The sequence below is a fragment of the Xenopus tropicalis genome, chromosome 2 (assembly GCF_000004195.4).
Source record: "Xenopus tropicalis strain Nigerian chromosome 2, UCB_Xtro_10.0, whole genome shotgun sequence".
Classification (NCBI taxonomy): Eukaryota; Metazoa; Chordata; class Amphibia; order Anura; family Pipidae; genus Xenopus; species Xenopus tropicalis.
Window position 1 is genome coordinate 166,360,521 of NC_030678.2, and position 18,582 is coordinate 166,379,102.

Genomic DNA, 18,582 nt, shown 5'->3' on the forward strand with positions numbered 1-18,582 from the left:
AGCTCCAACCCGGCCCAAGGAAAGCCTCCCATAGGACTCAATGGCACTCTGCAGCTCCAACCCGGCCCAAGGAAAGTCTCCCATAGGGCTCAATGGCACTCTGCAGCTCCAACCTGGCCCAAGGAAAGTCTCCCATAGGGCTCAATGGCACTCTGCAGCTCCAACCCGGCCCAAGGAAAGTCTCCCATAGGGCTCAATGGCACTCTGCAGCTCCAACCCGGCCCAAGGAAAGTCTCCCATAGGGCTCAATGGCACTCTGCAGCTCCAACCCGGCCCAAGGACAGTCTCCCATAGGGCTCAATGGCACTCTGCAGCTCCAACCTGGCCCAAGGAAAGCCTCCCATAGGGCTCAATGGCACTCTGTAGCGCAAACCCGGCCCAAGGAAAGTCTCCCATAGGGCTCAATGGCACTCTGCAGCTCCAACCCGGCCCAAGGAAAGCCTTCCATAGGGCTCAATGGCACTCTGCAGCTCCAACCCGGCCCAAGGAAAGCCTTCCATAGGGCTCAATGGCACTCTGCAGCTCCAACCCGGCCCAAGGAAAGTCTCCCATAGGGCTCAATGGCACTCTGCAGCTCCAACCCGGCCCAAGGAAAGTCTCCCATAGGGCTCAATGGCACTCTGCAGCTCCAACCCGGCCCAAGGAAAGCCTCCCATAGGGCTCAATGGCACTCTGCAGCTCCAACCCGGCCCAAGGAAAGTCTCCCATAGGGCTCAATGGCACTCTGCAGCTCCAACCCGGCCCAAGGAAAGTCTCCCATAGGGCTCAATGGCACTCTGCAGCTCCAACCCGGCCCAAGGAAAGCCTCCCATAGGGCTCAATGGCACTCTGCAGCTCCAACCCGGCCCAAGGAAAGCCTCCCATAGGACTCAATGGCACTCTGCAGCTCCAACCCGGCCCAAGGAAAGCCTCCCATAGGACTCAATGGCACTCTGCAGCTCCAACCCGGCCTAAGGAAGCCTCCCATAGGGCTCAATGGCACTCTGCAGCTCCAACCCGGCCCAAGGAAGTCTCCCATAGGGCTCAATGGCACTCTGCAGCTCCAACCCGGCCCAAGGAAAGTCTCCCATAGGGCTCAATGGCACTCTGCAGCTCCAACCCGGCCCAAGGAAAGTCTCCCATAGGGCTCAATGGCACTCTGCAGCTCCAACCCGGCCCAAGGAAAGTCTCCCATAGGACTCAATGGCACTCTGCAGCTCCAACTCGGCCCAAGGAAAGCCTCCCATAGGGCTCAATGGCACTCTGCAGCTACAACCCAGCCAAAGGAAAGTCACCATACCGAAGCTTGAATGAATAATTTTTGACGCACAGTAAGAGAAAGTCGCACAAAATAATGAAAAAAAATGGCAAAAAATATGCAAGGTACGGAAAAATACAAATTAGTTGTATTTGGAGCGATTGTACTTTGATGAATAGGCCCCTACATGTATGTGTAAGAAACACAAGACCCGATGTGCCACTTGGTTTCAAATCATGGTTAGATCAAAGCTTATTCTAAGTCAACATTACTATATTGTAAAGGTGGCCATACAAAGGGAAGATTTGGTAGTTTGGCGAGGTCACCAAACGAATGGATCTTCTCTCGATATGCCCACCTAGGCTCTAGGGCGAAAAGTTCAAATTACAATGGTAGACATAGGTGCCGTCGGGCAGAGGACCACATTAACGAGTTGATATGGTCCCCATTCCAATGGGAGATCAAACTTGCACAATCAAGATCTGCCCAATTTTAGGCCAGATGTAGGGTAGGCCGGTGGGGGTGCCTATGCACAAGAAGATAAGCTGCCAAATCGATCTGAAGGACCAGAATCGGCAGCTGAAATCTGCCCATGTATGGCCAACTTAAGAATATAAATCATAGCTCCATCCTTTCAAATGGAAAAAAAAATTAAATATGTTCATCACCTGTACACAGAGAAGATGCTCATCTGATATGGTGTGTTGGAAAACGACAGCTGATCGCAAAACCCCACTCTGGTCCAGTAGAAATTCTCCACCTTCGTTGCCACTTATAATAGTGAATTCAAAAGGCGGCCCATTGTGGAAAGAGTCTTTGTCTGTCACTACAAGCTGCACAATACTTGTGCCAACCGGCTTGTTCTCCTGGAAAGCAAATGGAAAATATCAGTCAATTAGTGTTCATCCTGCCTAGGTTTCACCTATATTGCCATCTCTATGCCTTAGTCTTTTTATTCTACTTCGAGTAAGAAAAGTCAGCAAGTTTACAGAAGGTCAGAGAGACATTTTACTGCCAACCAACACTATAAATATGCTCAGATTTACAAGTATAACATCTGCAGTCAGTTGTAATTAACAAGAAATAGGAGCTCTCTTGGAGTTGTATATTACAACAGTTGAAGTCTGGCAACTAAGTAATGGAAAGGAACCAATGGAGGAAGATGATCATCTTCCAGATGGGTTGATGGGTTCTGATTTATTTGGTATGCACTGATTTTAGATGTATTCCTTATTGCCAAATAACACCAAGCAAGTGTAGTTTCTCCATAGCAAAAGAGAGAACAATCTCATTATGCTTTGCTGGAAAGATGACAGTCTCATTCATTTCACAGCCAAGGTTGTGTCTATCTCGAAAGAGGTCTATGCGGCGAGAGTTTCTGTTTATTTGCCCATAATCACTATGGCCGGCAGCCAGCTCTTTATCTCACGTATCTGATGTGATCAATCATATACACAGAGGAAATTGAATATTTTGCTACCCAGGGCCAGACACCATTACTGGCGTTCAACCCAACATCAACCAATTTATTTTACCTTCAAGAGGAAAACGCATTTTCACTGCTTTGGTGACAAGTTACTGATTGAGCCTCGAGGCTCTATCATAAAAAAAAACATGGCGACTGAATGTTCTTTAGTGCCAATTACATTGTACGTGGGTTCATAAATGGGGCATATCCTGAATATCTTTGTTTTATAGAGTAAAGCCTTATCCCAAAACAAGTATTACACTACCACCAACAAGCCTTCTACCCTTTCTAGATACTATCTATTGTATCTTCCATTATGGCCACAAGAAGTATGGCAGTAACATTTCTGCTGGTTGACCCAAGAACACTTCCCACTGACCTGGATAACCGCACTGTAGTTTGCTGGGGTAAACTGAGGACTGTTATCATTAACATCGGAAATGTCAATATTCACAGTTACTGTCGATGACAACGCGGGGGCGCCGCTATCTCTGGCTTGAACGAGGAGCGAGTAGCCTGATACCTGTAAAGGAAACCATGAAAAGTGAGCAGAAGAGGCAATTTTCCTTTCTTATAAGATAATTATGGTCTAAAGCTATGGTCACAAAACAGTAGCTCCAAGCAGAGCCTTCTATAGGCTGTCAGGCTACATAGGGACTACCAATTAGCCAATCACAGCCCATATTTGGTACCTTCAGGAACATTGTATGTGTATGTTGCTCACCAGCTCTTTTTATAATTAAATATGGCTTATGGGTAAAAAGGGTTGGGGTACTTTGGTAAGAATTGACACCTGAATCATCAAACACTGTAATATTATTAGTAGTGATGAGCTTCGCCATTCAATTTGCGAAACAGCAATTGTTGCACAACTTTTTTTGTCGCCCGCATCTTTTTTGTTGCTCGGGTCTATTTTTTTTGTCGCCCGCGCTTTTGTTGCCGCGACCGTGCATTTTTGTTTTTGACGCAGCACAAAAAAAAATTCTGCTCGACGGATTTTTCTGCGGCAAATTTTTACGGAATGCAGAAATTCGCTCATCGCTAATTATTAGTACTGCCTGTCCATGTATTCCTACTAGTGAGAATAATGGTTGGCTTTGCCTTATTTTTGAACAGAGTAAAAAGTGGATATTGGTATTCAACCATAACTCCAGAAAGAACTACTCTGTGAAAATCCCACTTGGTTGGCCCTTAAGGTCACCAGAAACCATCCCATTAAATGTTTTACTTCTGTTATTGTCTGGCCTGTTGGATTGTTTTATTCAACATATAAAAACTTCTTCTGACTATAACAGCTCAATATTCAGCTTGTATGGAGACCCGTGGTGGCCAAATGTACCCCTCCCAACCTGCACTACTATGTAAATGAAAGGAAAGCACTCTGCAGATGTTGGTAGTATTGGGTGGCTATCAGGAATTGTGATCACCCTTGTTAAGATACATTGATGAATTATCTTATTACCGTTTCCATTACAGCCAATCCTTTGTAGTTTCCTACTCACAATACTAAGGAATTCATATGAGCGCTAACATACCTTACATATTGGGATTCATTGATTGTTTTACAGTGTTTTTACTAAAGTGTGAAAGTTGTGATCCCTTTTTGTCAGTGTGTAGCCCATTTTCTATTGGGATGGAATGGGACAGTAGAACAATTATGGTGCAAAATCAACTTTTAGCCAAAGTACTGGACTGTTTCATCATTAAGTTGGTCCTTTGGAAGTCAAAATATCGGAGGTTAATTTATTTGTACTGTGAGAGCTGTGAAGTTGTGGGATTCCCTCCCTGAACCAGTCGTGCTGGCTGATACATTATATAACTTTATATAGGGGCTGGATGGCTTCTTAGCAAGTGAGGGAATACAGGGGTATGGGAGATAGCTCTCAGTACAAGTGAGGGAATACAGGGGTATGGGAGATAGCTCTCAGTACAAGTGAGGGAATACAGGGGTAGGGGAGATAGCTCTCAGTACAAGTGAGGGAATACAGGGGTAGGGGAGATAGCTCTCAGTACAAGTGAGGGAATACAGGGGTAGGGGGGTTAGCTCTCAGTACAAGTGAGGGAATACAGGGGTAGGGGGGATAGCTCTCAGTACAAGTGAGGGAATACAGGGGTAGGGGAGATAGCTCTCAGTACAAGTGAGGGAATACAGGGGTAGGGGAGATAGCTCTCAGTACAAGTGAGGGAATACAGGGGTAGGGGGGATAGCTCTCAGTACAAGTGAGGGAATACAGGGTTATGGGAGATAGCTCTCAGTACAAGTGAGGGAATACAGGGGTATGGGAGATAGCTCTCAGTACAAGTGAGGGAATACAGGGGTAGGGGGGATAGCTCTCAGTACAAGTGAGGGAATACAGGGTTATGGGAGATAGCTCTTAGTACAAGTTGATCCAGGGACTGGTCTCATTGCCATCTTGGAGTCAGGAAGGAATTTTTTCCCCTCTGGGGCAAATTAGAGAGGCTTCAGATGGGGTTTTTGCCTTCCTCTGGATCAACTAGCAGTTAGGCAGGTTATATATAGGCATTATGGTTGAACGTGATGGACATATGTCTTTTTTCAATCTAACTTACTATGTTACTATTATGATCCCAAGTTTTGGAGTGCCATGAAACATGGGGCAAAAAGATGATCAGTTTTGTTTCCATTTCTGTCCAAAGTTGGCCATACACTTAAAGATCTTGCAATGATATGCCCACCTTGTGGGCAGAGATCTATACAGGGGGGCCAGATAAGCTGGCAAATAGTTGTGAAGGGGCCAAATGGCAGCTTAAATCTGCCTGTGTATGGCCACCTTAAGGAATAAGGTCTTTCTATTGGGTGATAAATTAGTCAAGTCAAGTAGAAATTCATGTTTTAGGAATTATCAGCTTCAGCAACTGCAACCGAGTTATTTATTACTGTGTTGCTCTATAATTAGCCTGCCTGGAATAGGGTCATTACCTTTTCTCTATCCAGTTTGTCCTTTACTTTGATAAGGCCCACAATCGGATCAACCACGAACTGATTATCTTGATCACCGTTTACTATGGAAAAGCTAATTCGTCCATTTGGGGGGCTATCCAGGTCTTCAGCAAACACCTGCATTACAAGCAAAACGTATTGTAAGATTTACAGTATCATCACATAGGGAGGGGGAAGAAAAAACGTTACAAGGACACATGCAATGCAAGTTCATCTAAAATTCATTAGGATTTTTATATTGTACAGGTATGGGACCTGTTATCCAGAATGCTTGGGACCTGGGGTTTTCTGGATAATGGATCTTTTCGTAATTTGGATCTCCATAACATAACATGGAAAAAATCATTCAAATATTGAATAAACCCAATAGGATCGTTTAGCCTTCATTAACGATGAATTATATCTTAGTTGGCATCAAGTACAGGTACTGTTTTATTATTACAGAGAAAAGGGAATCATTTAACCATTAAATAAACCCAATAGGGCTGTTCTGCCCCCAATAAGGGGTAATTATATCTTAGTTGGGATCAAGTACAGGTACTGTTTTATTATTACAGAGAAAAGGGAATCATTTAACCATTAAATAAACCCAATAGGGCTGTTCTGCCCCCAATAAGGGGTAATTATATCTTAGTTGGGATCAAGTACAGGTACTGTTTTATTATTACAGAGAAAAGGGAATCATTTAACCATTAAATAAACCCAATAGGGCTGTTCTGCCCCAATAAGGGGTAATTATATCTTAGTTGGGATCAAGTACAGGTACTGTTTTATTATTACAGAGAAAAGGGAATCATTTAACCATAAAATAAACCCAATAGGACTGTTCTGCCCCCAATAAGGGGTAATTATATCTTAGTTGGGATCAAGTACAGGTACTGTTTTATTATTACAGAGAAAAGGGAATCATTTAACCATTAAATAAACCCAATAGGGCTGTTCTGCCCCAATAAGGGGTAATTATATCTTAGTTGGGATCAAGTACAGGTACTGTTTTATTATTACAGAGAAAAGGGAATCATTTAACCATTAAATAAACCCAATAGGGCTGTTCTGCCCCAATAAGGGGTAATTATATCTTAGTTGGGATCAAGTACAGGTACTGTTTTATTATTACAGAGAAAAGGGAATCATTTAACCATTAAATAAACCCAATAGGGCTGTTCTGCCCCCAATAAGGGGTAATTATATCTTAGTTGGGATCAAGTACAGGTACTGTTTTATTATTACAGAGAAAAAGGAAATCATTTTTAAAAATTAGAATTATTTGCTTATAATGGAGTCTATGGGAGATGTCCTTTTCGTAATTCGGAACTTTCTGGATAACGGTTTTCCGGATAAGGGATCCCATACCTGTACCGCTTTCAATTAGTAATGAGCACAGGGTAGAGCTATAAAACCTTCAAAACATGCAAACGCTGGAAGTTCTATTTGCTTTGTACCCTCGCTGCATAAATGGAGCTTCAGAGTATTTTACACTCGCGACTGAAATTGGTTAAGTACATTTTACTGCACAAACAAACACTGCGGCTTTTTTTTGTGTCAATGCAATTGCCTTCTCTAAAAGCAATCATTTAATAAAAGCTTTGGTTATATTTTTATATGACAACGTTAAGATACAAATACATGTTTAGCCTCCTTTAGCGACGTTCGAAACAATATCAAAATAAATTGACCTTCCAGCGAGCAGAAGCGCCACGTTGGCGACCCTCCGCGGGAGTAGTAAATAGTAAAAAAAAAAAGTGATTAAAATAAAAAAAAACCCATAAACGGCACTTTGCAGCGAAATAAAATAAACCATTAGATATTGAAGATGTAACACTGACCATAACGACAGAATCCCCAACAGAAGCATCCTCACTTATGACTGCGCTATAAACCTCTTGGCTGAACACGGGCGCGTTGTCATTAACATCGGTTAAATTGATGTTCACCGTCGTTACGGCGCTGAGTGGGGGAGATCCTCCATCTGTGGCCTCAACGACCAGATAAAAACGCTTGCAGTTTTCATAGTCCAGGGTATTAACCACTGAGATGGCTCCTGGGGGGGTGAAAAATGAGACTTGGTAATAACAATTAACTATAAAGTGATAAAAGCACAGTCATTGTACCATTGCAGGGTACTTTCAAATGATGTAGCTTTATTTGTACATGCAAAGAGCTAAATAAGGACAGACATTCTTCCCTGACCCTAAGGCAGAGGTAGGGAACCTATGGCTCGGGAGCCAGATGTGGCTCTTTTGATGGCTGCATCTGGCTCACTGCCAAATCTTTAATAAAAAAAATAATTTGGGCGTGGCCTGCACTTGGCGGATAGAAGTCATGTTCTAAGGCCTAGAACACATCTTCTATCCACCCAGCGCAGGCCACGCCCTCCTCCGCATCACATCCAGCATCCTTGGCACCCACCCTACCTTGCCCCTGCACTCGGCGGATAGAAGACATGTTCTAAGCCTTAAAACACGTCTTCTATCCTCCGAGCGCAGGCCACGCCCTCCTCCACATTGCATCTGCATCCGGCATCCTTGCGACCCACCCTACCTTGCCCCTTCGCTCGGCGGATAGAAGACATGTTCTAGGCCTTAGAACACGTCTTCTATCCTCCGAGCGCAGGCCACGCCCTCCTCTGCATCGCATCCACATCCGGCATCCTTGGGACCCACCCTGCCTTGCCCCGCAGCATCCGTGGCCAAACATATTGTATGGCTCTCACGGAATTACATTTTAAAATATGTGGTGTTTATGGCTCTCTCAGCCAAAAAGGTTCCCGACCCCTGCCCTAAGGTGTCCACAAATGGGTCAATATTCTTTTTCTTTTAGCCCAAATGGACTCAATAATCAACATGGAATGGTTTCTGATAGGACATGTTGGAAATTCTTTTCAACCAATTATCTCAAATAGGCAGTCACTTACTTCAAGTCTTACTTCAAGTGATCTGGTTGTTTGGCCAACTGCCAAGTGATTGTATCTGTCCATTTATAGGCACATTTAGCACTTTGTATGTTGCCATACCTACCACCAATTTAGTTGATTGGAATTTGAGGTCCATACTTCTCAAAGAACCAGTAGCATTCATGTCTTACATACTTTTTTTCATGACAAACACTATATGAAGGTGACTTGGAGTTTGAGGTCCATACTTCTCAAAAAACAGTAGCATTCATGTCTTATTCACATTATATACTTTTTCCATGACAAACACTATGGGGTAGATTTATCATGCTGTGTAAAAAGTGGAGTAAAACATTATTGGTGATGTTGCTCATAGCAACCAATCAGATGCTTTGCTTTGGTTTTCTAACAGTTGAAATCTAATGGCTGATTGGTTGCCCTGGGCAACATCACCAGTAATGCTTCACTCCACTTTTCACACAGCATGATAAATATACCGCTATGTCTGGGTGACTTGGAGTCTAAGGTCCATACTTCTCAAAGAACCATTAGTATTCATGTCTTATTCAAACAACCAACTTTTTCAATGACAAACACTATATGTAGGTGACCAAACAGTGAACCATGACTGCTTATGTAGGGGGTTTAGGTTCCCATAATACCATTGTACTGTTTTCCTAAACTTCCTAGATCCAAGGAAATTCATGAGATATTCGTCTGGAGGCCATATTCATTGATCGCTTATAACAGGGGTGGCCAGACTTTTTGTGGTCGTGATCGACCGGGCCGATGCGGAATGCGGAAGTGCGGCGTGAATGCGTACATACACGACGCAGCATACGTACGCATTCATGCAGCACTTCCGCATCCCCGTCTTGATCCGGGTCCACCAGAAATCCACGGGGGATCGACTGGTGGACCATGATCGAAGTATTGGCCACCCCTGGGCCCCAAGGACCTCCCCAGCACAGCCCTGCATATTCCCAAATATGGTGTACAAACCAAGAGTTAGTGTAAGGAACACTGTGCAAATATGTAGAGATCTTTCAAAAACTTGGATTTGACTGACCTACTACTAAAAAAAATCCAAAAATAATAATAATAATAATAATAATAATAATAATAATAATAATAATAATAATAATAATAATAATAATAATAAATCAAGACATTTATAAAACAATACGAGGATGCCTACTAACCTGTTTTTGGGTTGATGAAGAACTGTGCATGCTCGTTTCCAGACCTAATGCTATACAATATTTCGGCATTTGTTCCAATATCTTTGCTTGCGGCAAAAACAGACAGTACTTTGGTGCCAAGCGTGGTGTCTTCAGCAACGGTGACCCAATAGTCTCTCCGCTCAAATATAGGAGGGTTGTCATTAACATCCAGGACTGTTATGGTCACAAAGGCAAGTGAAGACAAGGTCAAGACGGGGCTCAGATCTGAGGCTTTTACTGTAATGTTGTAAGAAGACTGTAATTCCCGATCAAGAGGTTGCTCTAAAATGATGATTCCAGATGACATGTCTACGGCAAAATGCCCATCGGCTGAGTCCACTAGAGAATATACAACCTTTCTATTTATTCCTGAAAAAGAAGAGAAAAATAAACCACAATTTTAGTAGCGAAGGCTTTTTCTTCCAAGCAATAAGCAAGCAGAGAGGTTTCTATACACGTACAAACATCATAAAGGAAGAGCTTTTTATTTCTTTGTATTTTCCCAAAATAAAAGCAACAAATTGATTTTTAGATGGTTTCCGGTTTAATTTGCTTTCTACTTTTAATAAAGGCAAAGCTAAGCTTAGTCCCAGTAACACACACATCAGGGACCACATCATTAAACGTTATCACAATTCTATATCTTCTGGAAAGTCCTTTCATCATAAATTATTGCATTTTGCAAGTTCTGATAATCACTTACCCGCAGAACAAATTTTCACCACTTTTGCCATACTGTATACCTGATTCATAGGCTGAGAAATAACAGTGCAGCAGCTTTAAGCTTTACATACACCATTACGGTGGTTCTCAACCTTCCTAATGCCGCGACCCTTTAATACAGTTGCTCATGTTGTGGTGACCCCCAACCATAAAATGATTCCTAAGACCATCGGAAATATGTGTTTTCCGATGGTCTTAGGTGACCCCTGTGAAAGGGTCGTTTGACCCCCAAAGGGGTCCCAACCCACAGGTTGAGAACCGCTGCACTATAGGATCTGCTGGTTTGGTGAAGTTGCCAATCTTTCCCCCACTATGGAGGGCAAACAATTGGATTACAATGACGGGAATATGAGCCATCAGAGCAAGGACCTTATCAACAAGCCATTGCGGTTCTCAATCTGATGGGATTTTTGGCCAGATATCGGTCAGGTAGGCATATTGGAGGGGCAATACATAGGAAGATAAGATGCCCAATTGGTCTGAAGGGTCCTGCTAATTAGCCACCGGCCAATACTAATAAGTCTGATATGTGGAAGGGAACTAAGCAGAGAGTTATACCTATGGAACTTGCCTTGCCCTTTGCCCATGTTTGGCACCCAGGGTCAGACTGGGCACAGTCAGACTGGGCCGGTGGAACATTGGGGAAAAAACTCGGTGGGCCCCGACGCTTGTGGGCCCTGCTGGCTCTCTTGCATCAGAGCATGCTGCACCTTGTGCCTATTGTCCATAGCAACCAGCACACTGAACCAGGGGCATTTCACTAGTGCAATTCTGTGCCCATTTCTGTGCCCCACTGTGGGGCATGTATACAGTCACAACTTTCCCGTGCCGTCCATGTAAACTAAAAACCCCAACTTGCTATTTAAAACATTAAATCTGACCATTAACTTGGCCAAACCTGTACCTGACCAAACAAGATCTATCCTCAATGTGGTTCCTCGGGTTGTTGGCCAAGATCAGATCATAATATGGGCCTATGCCGAACCCCCTCAGATCTTTAAACCTGCCTATCTCAGCCAAATAATGTCAGGCAGGTATTGTGTATGGCCACAACTGTAGCAGCGTGGCTTGCAGCATAGGGCCACATGGTTCTGCTGGTCAGATTAACCCTGGGGATAGCTAACTTCTGTTTATAGACTCATTGCCATTAGTTAGAATCAGTAGTAATAGCACTTTAATAGAGCACAGGCCCCACCTACTGGTTACGCCAGGACTTGCAGCCTTAAAAAAACATGCAATTATGGCAGCTCCTTTGAAATATAAAAATAAAATCTTCTAATCATAAATTTATACAACGTACTGTTATTTTCAGAATAAACTCTGCTTACAAACATTACTAATTCGCAAAATAAATCTGTATAAACTTTGCCACCAGACTTCAATTACCAAGTCCATTTCTAGCTGACACACATTTTCTCTCCGATACAAATTCCTGGCAGATTTAGCAAAGAATTTATTTGCTCTATACCCCCAATGCTTTGTAATGCAGATCTGCTAAGGCAGCCTAAACTAATGAGATGTGAAGGGAAGGCGGCTCATGTGTGTGTGCCGCTCCCACACTGCCGGAGCTGTTTCAGTGCTAATTAAAGCTGAAAGCTATAACAACATCGCATACCGGCTCCGTGCGATAATTTATTTGGTGTCATAATTTTAGTCAATTGCATTTTGTGGCTTTGCAAGGTGAGACATTCCTAAGCTTCTCCTGTGTAGGTGCATGAAATCAACAATTATCTGCTGAACGTGAGTGAAAACTGCCTTTTTTTTAGAACAGATTTTAGCACCGTAAGATTAATATTGGTGAGGAGCTTTTATTCCCAGAGCAGCTGTGTTTTGTCACGGCAAAAAGAAAAAAAAAATCATCTCCTTTCATTTGACTCAAGCTATGGGAAATTCAGACTTTGCCTTTTAAGGTTGGCTAGTAGGTAGGATAATACATATTGGGGTTATGAGGCTAAGCTGTTAATAAATGTGATGAAGAAATATATGTGCAGGTATAGGACCCATTCCGGATAAGGGGTCTTTGGATCTCCATACCTTAAGTCTACTAAACAATCAATAAAACATTAATTAAACCCAATAGGATTGTTTTACATTCAATAAGGATTAATTATATCTTAGTTGGGATCAAGTACAGGTACTGTTTTATTATAACAGAGAAAAGGGAATCATTTAACCATGAAATAAACCCAATAGGGCTGTTCTGCCCCAATAAGGGGTAATTATATCTTAGTTGGGATCAAGTACAGGTACTGTTTTATTATTACAGAGAAAAGGGAATCATTTAACCATTAAATAAACCCAATAGGACTGTTCTGCCCCCAATAAGGGGTAATTATATCTTAGTTGGGATCAAGTACAGGTACTGTTTTATTATTACAGAGAAAAGGGAATCATTTAAGCATTAAATAAACCCAATAGGGCTGTTCTGCCCCCAATAAGGGGTAATTATATCTTAGTTGGGATCAAGTACAGGTACTGTTTTATTATTGCAGAGAAAAGGGAATCATTTAAGCATTAAATAAACCCAATAGGGCTGTTCTGCCCCAATAAGGGGTAATTATATCTTAGTTGGGATCAATTACAGGTACTGTTTTATTATTACAGAGAAAAGGGAAATCAGTTTTAAAATATGGAGTCTATGGGAGACAGGCTTTCCGTAATTCGGAGCTTTCTGGATAATGGGTTTCCGGATAAGGGATCCCATACCTGTATATATGTGCATATCTGTACAGTTTATGGTGCTAAGATCTACAAAGATGTCCAGGAAGCAAATCTTGTTGATACTTGGCTGTGCCCAAGGCTACTACCCATTATCCAATATCCCCAACCAAGCCATTGTTCCCCTCCTACCAGGGGTACAAATATGGGTGACTCTTGAAAATCAGGTTGGTTTTTCATGTTTTCTTTTGTTCATTAATTTATACCAAGCATCACGCATACTGGCATTGACTTTCTTACTCGTGAGCCACAGTCAAATGTAAAAAGACTTGGGGAGCAACACAAGCACCATAAAAGTTCATGGAGGAGCCAAATAAGGGCTGTGATTGGCTATTAGGCAGCCTCTATGCACCCTATCAGCTTACAGGGGCTTTATTTGGTAGGAAATCTTGTTTTTATTCAACCAAAACTTGCCCCCAAGTCAGGAATTCAAAAATAACTCCCTGGTTTGGGGGCACTGAGAGCAACATCCAAGGGGTTGGGGAGCAACATGTTACCCCCGAGCCACTGGTTGGGGATCACTGGTGTAACATGTACAAATGGAGAGATGGATAAGTGATTGAGTTATTAAATTATTTTTATATGGTGTTACTCATACCATATAAAGTGACTATATAAGGGGCTACCAATGTGGCACCCGACCGACTACACGTGAGCCAAGCAGATATCATTTAAGTGTATAAACAACTGGAATAGAAGGAAGTTAAGAGGAGCTATGTCTTTACTATACTTTTGGCTGACCAATGGAAATTTTTAATAAGAACTGATAATCACTGACCCACCAAGACCAGTGACCCCAACCAGTGGCTCAGGGGCAACATGTTGGTCACCAAAGTATGTGGGTCTTCAAAAGTAACTTACAAAAGTGTATTCAAATACAGACCCCCAAATTACCTATTTAACTGCATTTCGGAATGAAATGTCCAACTAATGATTTTGTCTTCGTCATATCCCCCAAAAGACCAAAGCGAGCAATAGGCTCGTAACAATTATACATTTTTGTTTAGTAAAACCCCTATGAAGAAGAGCTGAGGTCTAGACAGATGCATAATATTGTTTAAGTGCCATCAATCACAGGATGAGATTTAGTTGCAGCAGTTACACGGTGGTTATAAAGTTATTGATGGAATATCAAGCAATGTCAAGTCGGAACCTTGAAGAATGTAATTTATAAAAGCAATGAAACGTCAGCTCCGTATCTGCTTACATCTCTATTCTTGTTTCGCCACAGAAGACAAACTGTTATGTGCCGGACGTTTATATTCGGCAGGAACGTCTGTCAGAGAAGGTCTGTTGATCGATGAAATATTTGCTCGCTTCACGACTAACTGACTATTGCTGAAGGAACCTGCCATTCCGATCAATAAAACAATTTTAGAAAGGCCCAAAAGTCTCAGGGATAATAAAGTCCCGTTTATCATTTTGGCAGGGCACGCAGAAGCCGTCGGATAAGCATGATCTTGTTTTCTGATTGGTTTGCAGAATGCTACCAATCAAAATCGACTTTGTAGCATCAGCGCACTAAAACTAATTCTTAACGATCTTTTGGTCTCAAGCAGAAACACACAGAGATAGAAACTGATACGTTTGGGCTTCTAACTGCTTTTCAAAGTTCACTCTTAATGGTAAAACATAGGGATGTTTGTACAAGTAAATGGGAAAATTACATTATTTCATTTATTTATTTTAATGGATGAGACCAGTGAACGATATTGGCATAAATCACTATAAATTATATTTTTGTTGTATATTAATGAGAGTTGCCGTACTATGTTTTTACAGTAGGTATGGCAATGCCCTTAATTGTAGCCAATCTTAGGTTTATAATATTCACATGGCTAGGCCAACTGGTAGACTGGAATATTTATGTTAGACCAACTTGTAGCCAATAAGATAATAGGAATACTGACATGGCTAGACCAACTTGTAGCCAATCAGAGGTTTAAAATATCCACATGGCTAGGCCAACTGGTAAACTGGAATATTAATGTTACACCAACTTGTAGCCAATGAGATAATTGGAATACTGACATGGCTAGACCAACTTGTAGCCAATCAGAGGTTTAAAATATTCACATGGCTAGCCCAACTGGTAGACTGGACTATTTACGTTAGACCAACTAGTAGCTAATGAGATAATTGGAATACTGACATGGCTAGACCAACACATAGCCAATCTTAGGTTTATAATATTCACATGGCTAGGCCAACTGGTAGACTGGAATATTAATGTTAGACCAACTTGTAGCCAATGAGATAATAGGAATACTGACATGGCTAGGCCAACTTGTAGCCAATCATACGTTTAAAATATTCACATGGCTAGGCCAACTGGTAGTGTGGAATATTAATGTTAAACCAACTTGTAGCCAATGAGATAATTGGAATACTGACATGGCTAGGCCAACTTTTAGCCAATAACAGCTTTAAAATATTCACATGGCTAGGCCAACTGGTAGACAGGTTACAAGTTGGTCTAACATAAATATTTCAGTCTACCAGTTGGGCTAGCTATGTGAATTTTTTAAAGCTATGATTGGCTACAAGTTGGCCTAGCCATGTCAGTATTCCAATTTTCTCATTGGCTACAAGTTGGTCTAACATAAATGTTTCAATCAGATAATTGAAATACTGACATGGCTAGACTAACTTGTAGCCAATCATAGCTTTAAAATATTCACATGGCTAGGCCAACTGGTAGACTGGACTATTTACGTTAGACCAACTAGTAGCTAATGAGATAATTGGAATACTGACATGGCTAGACCAACACATAGCCAATCTTAGGTTTATAATATTCACATGGCTAGGCCAACTGGTAGACTGAAATATTTATGTTAGACCAACTTGTAGTCAATCAGATAATTGGAATACTGACATGGTTAGACCTACTTTTAGCCAATCATAGGTTTAAAATATTCACATGGCTAGGCCAACTTGTAGCCAATCAGAGCTTTAGAATATTCACATGACTAGAGCATAAAAGCATTAGAATACTGACATGACTAGACCAACTTGTAGCTAATCACAGCATGGGAATATTGACCTGGCTAGACAAGATTTTAGCCAATCAGAACCCTAGAACCTTGACATGGCTAAAGCATTAGAGCTGGCCATACACGCACCAATATTATTATCATATCAAACAAGGTTTTGTACCATATTCGGTGCGTGTATGGTGGATTGACGTGGCAACCAATATCACCAAAAGCCTTGGATATCGGTCGTCTCGTCGATCGGGTGGGACAAAAGATTTTGATTGGGTGCAGTTGAAGGGGCTTGAGCAAAAGCTGCATTTAGGGCTGAATGGTCAGGGGTAGAATTCCTATTGTTTACCTCCACCATTCAGCTCTGGAGCTTATATGGATCATAATTGTAACATATATGGCCAGTTTAGAAGAGGACTTAAGGGCCAATTTACTTTTAATCTGTCTTTTTTTATGTGGTAATGATGTTTTAGACTTTGGGGTGTGAACATTTAATAATTGGACACATTTGCTTTAAAAACAGATCAAATTTACATGAAATGTCGGCTTTTTCTGGTTTTATATTCACCTGATAAAACTCTGATTAATAAATGGGCCTTTTGTGTTAGATAAAGAAACCCGTGACATCTACTTGCCCTCAAAAGATTTCTCATCTGTATCAGCCGATTCCATTAAGATTCCTTTTTCCTTAGGCTTTTAGCAATATTTTAAACTTCTGTCAAATTCCTGTGAAGAACGTGTCACTTTTTTTTTTCTGTAAGAGACACATCTTGTCAGAAAAAGTCTACAGAAGTGTCGTTGCAATAGCCTCGGTAGGAGCGGATCTCGATGACGCCGGCTTCTTTTGATTAAACTGCGAGAATAAGGAGTTCCGGCAGAAGTGGCTGAGAATAAAAGGAGATCTTTCGCTCCGGGACACGGCCGCTTTGCTGCAGCACGGGAAATAGGGATTATAATAAAGTCCCACTCAAGGTTTAAAAAATATGATAGAATTGTATATATCTAGATATTCTTATCCTGTATATTCCAAAGGGGCTTGATTTATATTGGCTTGCTCTACCTAGAATTAACAAATCTAAAGTGGGTGCTGTTTCATTGAACTTTTGTAGAATGCTTCTGCCTCTGGCAAACAACATGGCAACCTCAGCATATATATATATATATATATATATATATATATACAAAAACAAAAGAGGAGCACACCCTATAAATAAAGCAAATGCCCTTGGTGCTGGTCAAACAATTTGGTAGACAGACAGAGTACCGCACACAGAGGGACTTTGTAGAGAAATAAATATTTTTGTTTTCTCTACAAAGTCCCTCTGTGTGCGGTACTCTGTCTGTATATATATATATATATATATATATACAAACAGTTTCTAAGCTGCACACCAATAGCAATAGATACTACCTGGGTGCCAGTGCAGAATAGCAAAATGCAAAAGTGAAGAGGGGTGACGGCACTCACAGGAATTTTCAAGCTTGGAGACATCAGATGAGGTGTAAAAATTGAGGTTTTTATTTAGTCCGACGTTTCAGTTCCTCTTGGAACTTTCATCAGGGACAACAACAGTGAAATGCAATGTGAACGCTATTTAAACCCAAAACGGCGCCAAAATCGTTGCTAGGCAACCCCCATAAACAGTGAATGAGTGTCAGTATAACATAAAAAAACAAAAATTGTCAGTAAAATAAAATATATAATACAAGAACTGGAGCCAACAGGCAAATCATAATAAGCACTTAGTCACACAAGATCAGTTCATATGACCCACGAGCGCAATCTCGTAGCGCTACAAAACGGATCATATTCAGAGGAGAACGCCATAAAGATCCCCAGGTATACCCCGTGAGTTACGCACAAAAATTGGAATCGCGTCAGGGGCTTATCGATAATTGTAAACGCATCAAGGGCTTACCGGTTAATAGCCTTGCACTGGCAAAGTCCTATGGAGACCCGTACGGGCACGATCCTGTTAAGCACACATACTTGCGGTTGCTAGGCAACCCGCCAGCGGTGAGCCGGTTATATAGACCGACGTGCATTAGCATACACATTAGGCACACAGTCTGGACCCGGGCCGGGTCCTCAGAACGGGGGTTGCAGCCGTACATCTCAGTACACTTTGTGTCCGGATGTCAGCGCATACCCCCTGCACTCATAGCGGCCAACGTACTCCCAAAGGGGATTGTATAAAAGTTAGTGTTGCCTTCTGCACTGCTCACATGGGGGTTGCAAGAGGGAAAGTATTTGCCCTGCGCAGGGCATCAAGAGTCAATTAAAGAATCGCTAGGGACTTGCACGGGCAAAGGCGTTAGGCCGGCAGTTATCAAGTGGTACCAAGCGGGGCATTATGCAAAGCAAAAGAAC

At 41.9% G+C, this 18,582-nt stretch overlaps 1 protein-coding gene across 6 annotated transcripts in view; it reads right to left on the reverse strand.

The window, feature by feature from the left end:
- Positions 1-18,582, reverse strand: part of fat3 (FAT atypical cadherin 3) — a 334,300-nt gene that overhangs the window by 35,828 nt on the left and 279,890 nt on the right. For all 6 annotated transcript variants that reach the window (XM_031897341.1, XM_031897340.1, XM_031897339.1 and 3 more), the window contains 5 exons: positions 9,763-10,152; positions 7,494-7,708; positions 5,647-5,784; positions 3,085-3,228; positions 1,906-2,103 (listed from right to left, as the gene is read on the reverse strand). In XM_031897341.1, coding sequence (XP_031753201.1) covers positions 1,906-2,103; positions 3,085-3,228; positions 5,647-5,784; positions 7,494-7,708; positions 9,763-10,152 — 1,085 coding nt within the window. The remainder of the gene's footprint in view (positions 1-1,905; positions 2,104-3,084; positions 3,229-5,646; positions 5,785-7,493; positions 7,709-9,762; positions 10,153-18,582) is intronic.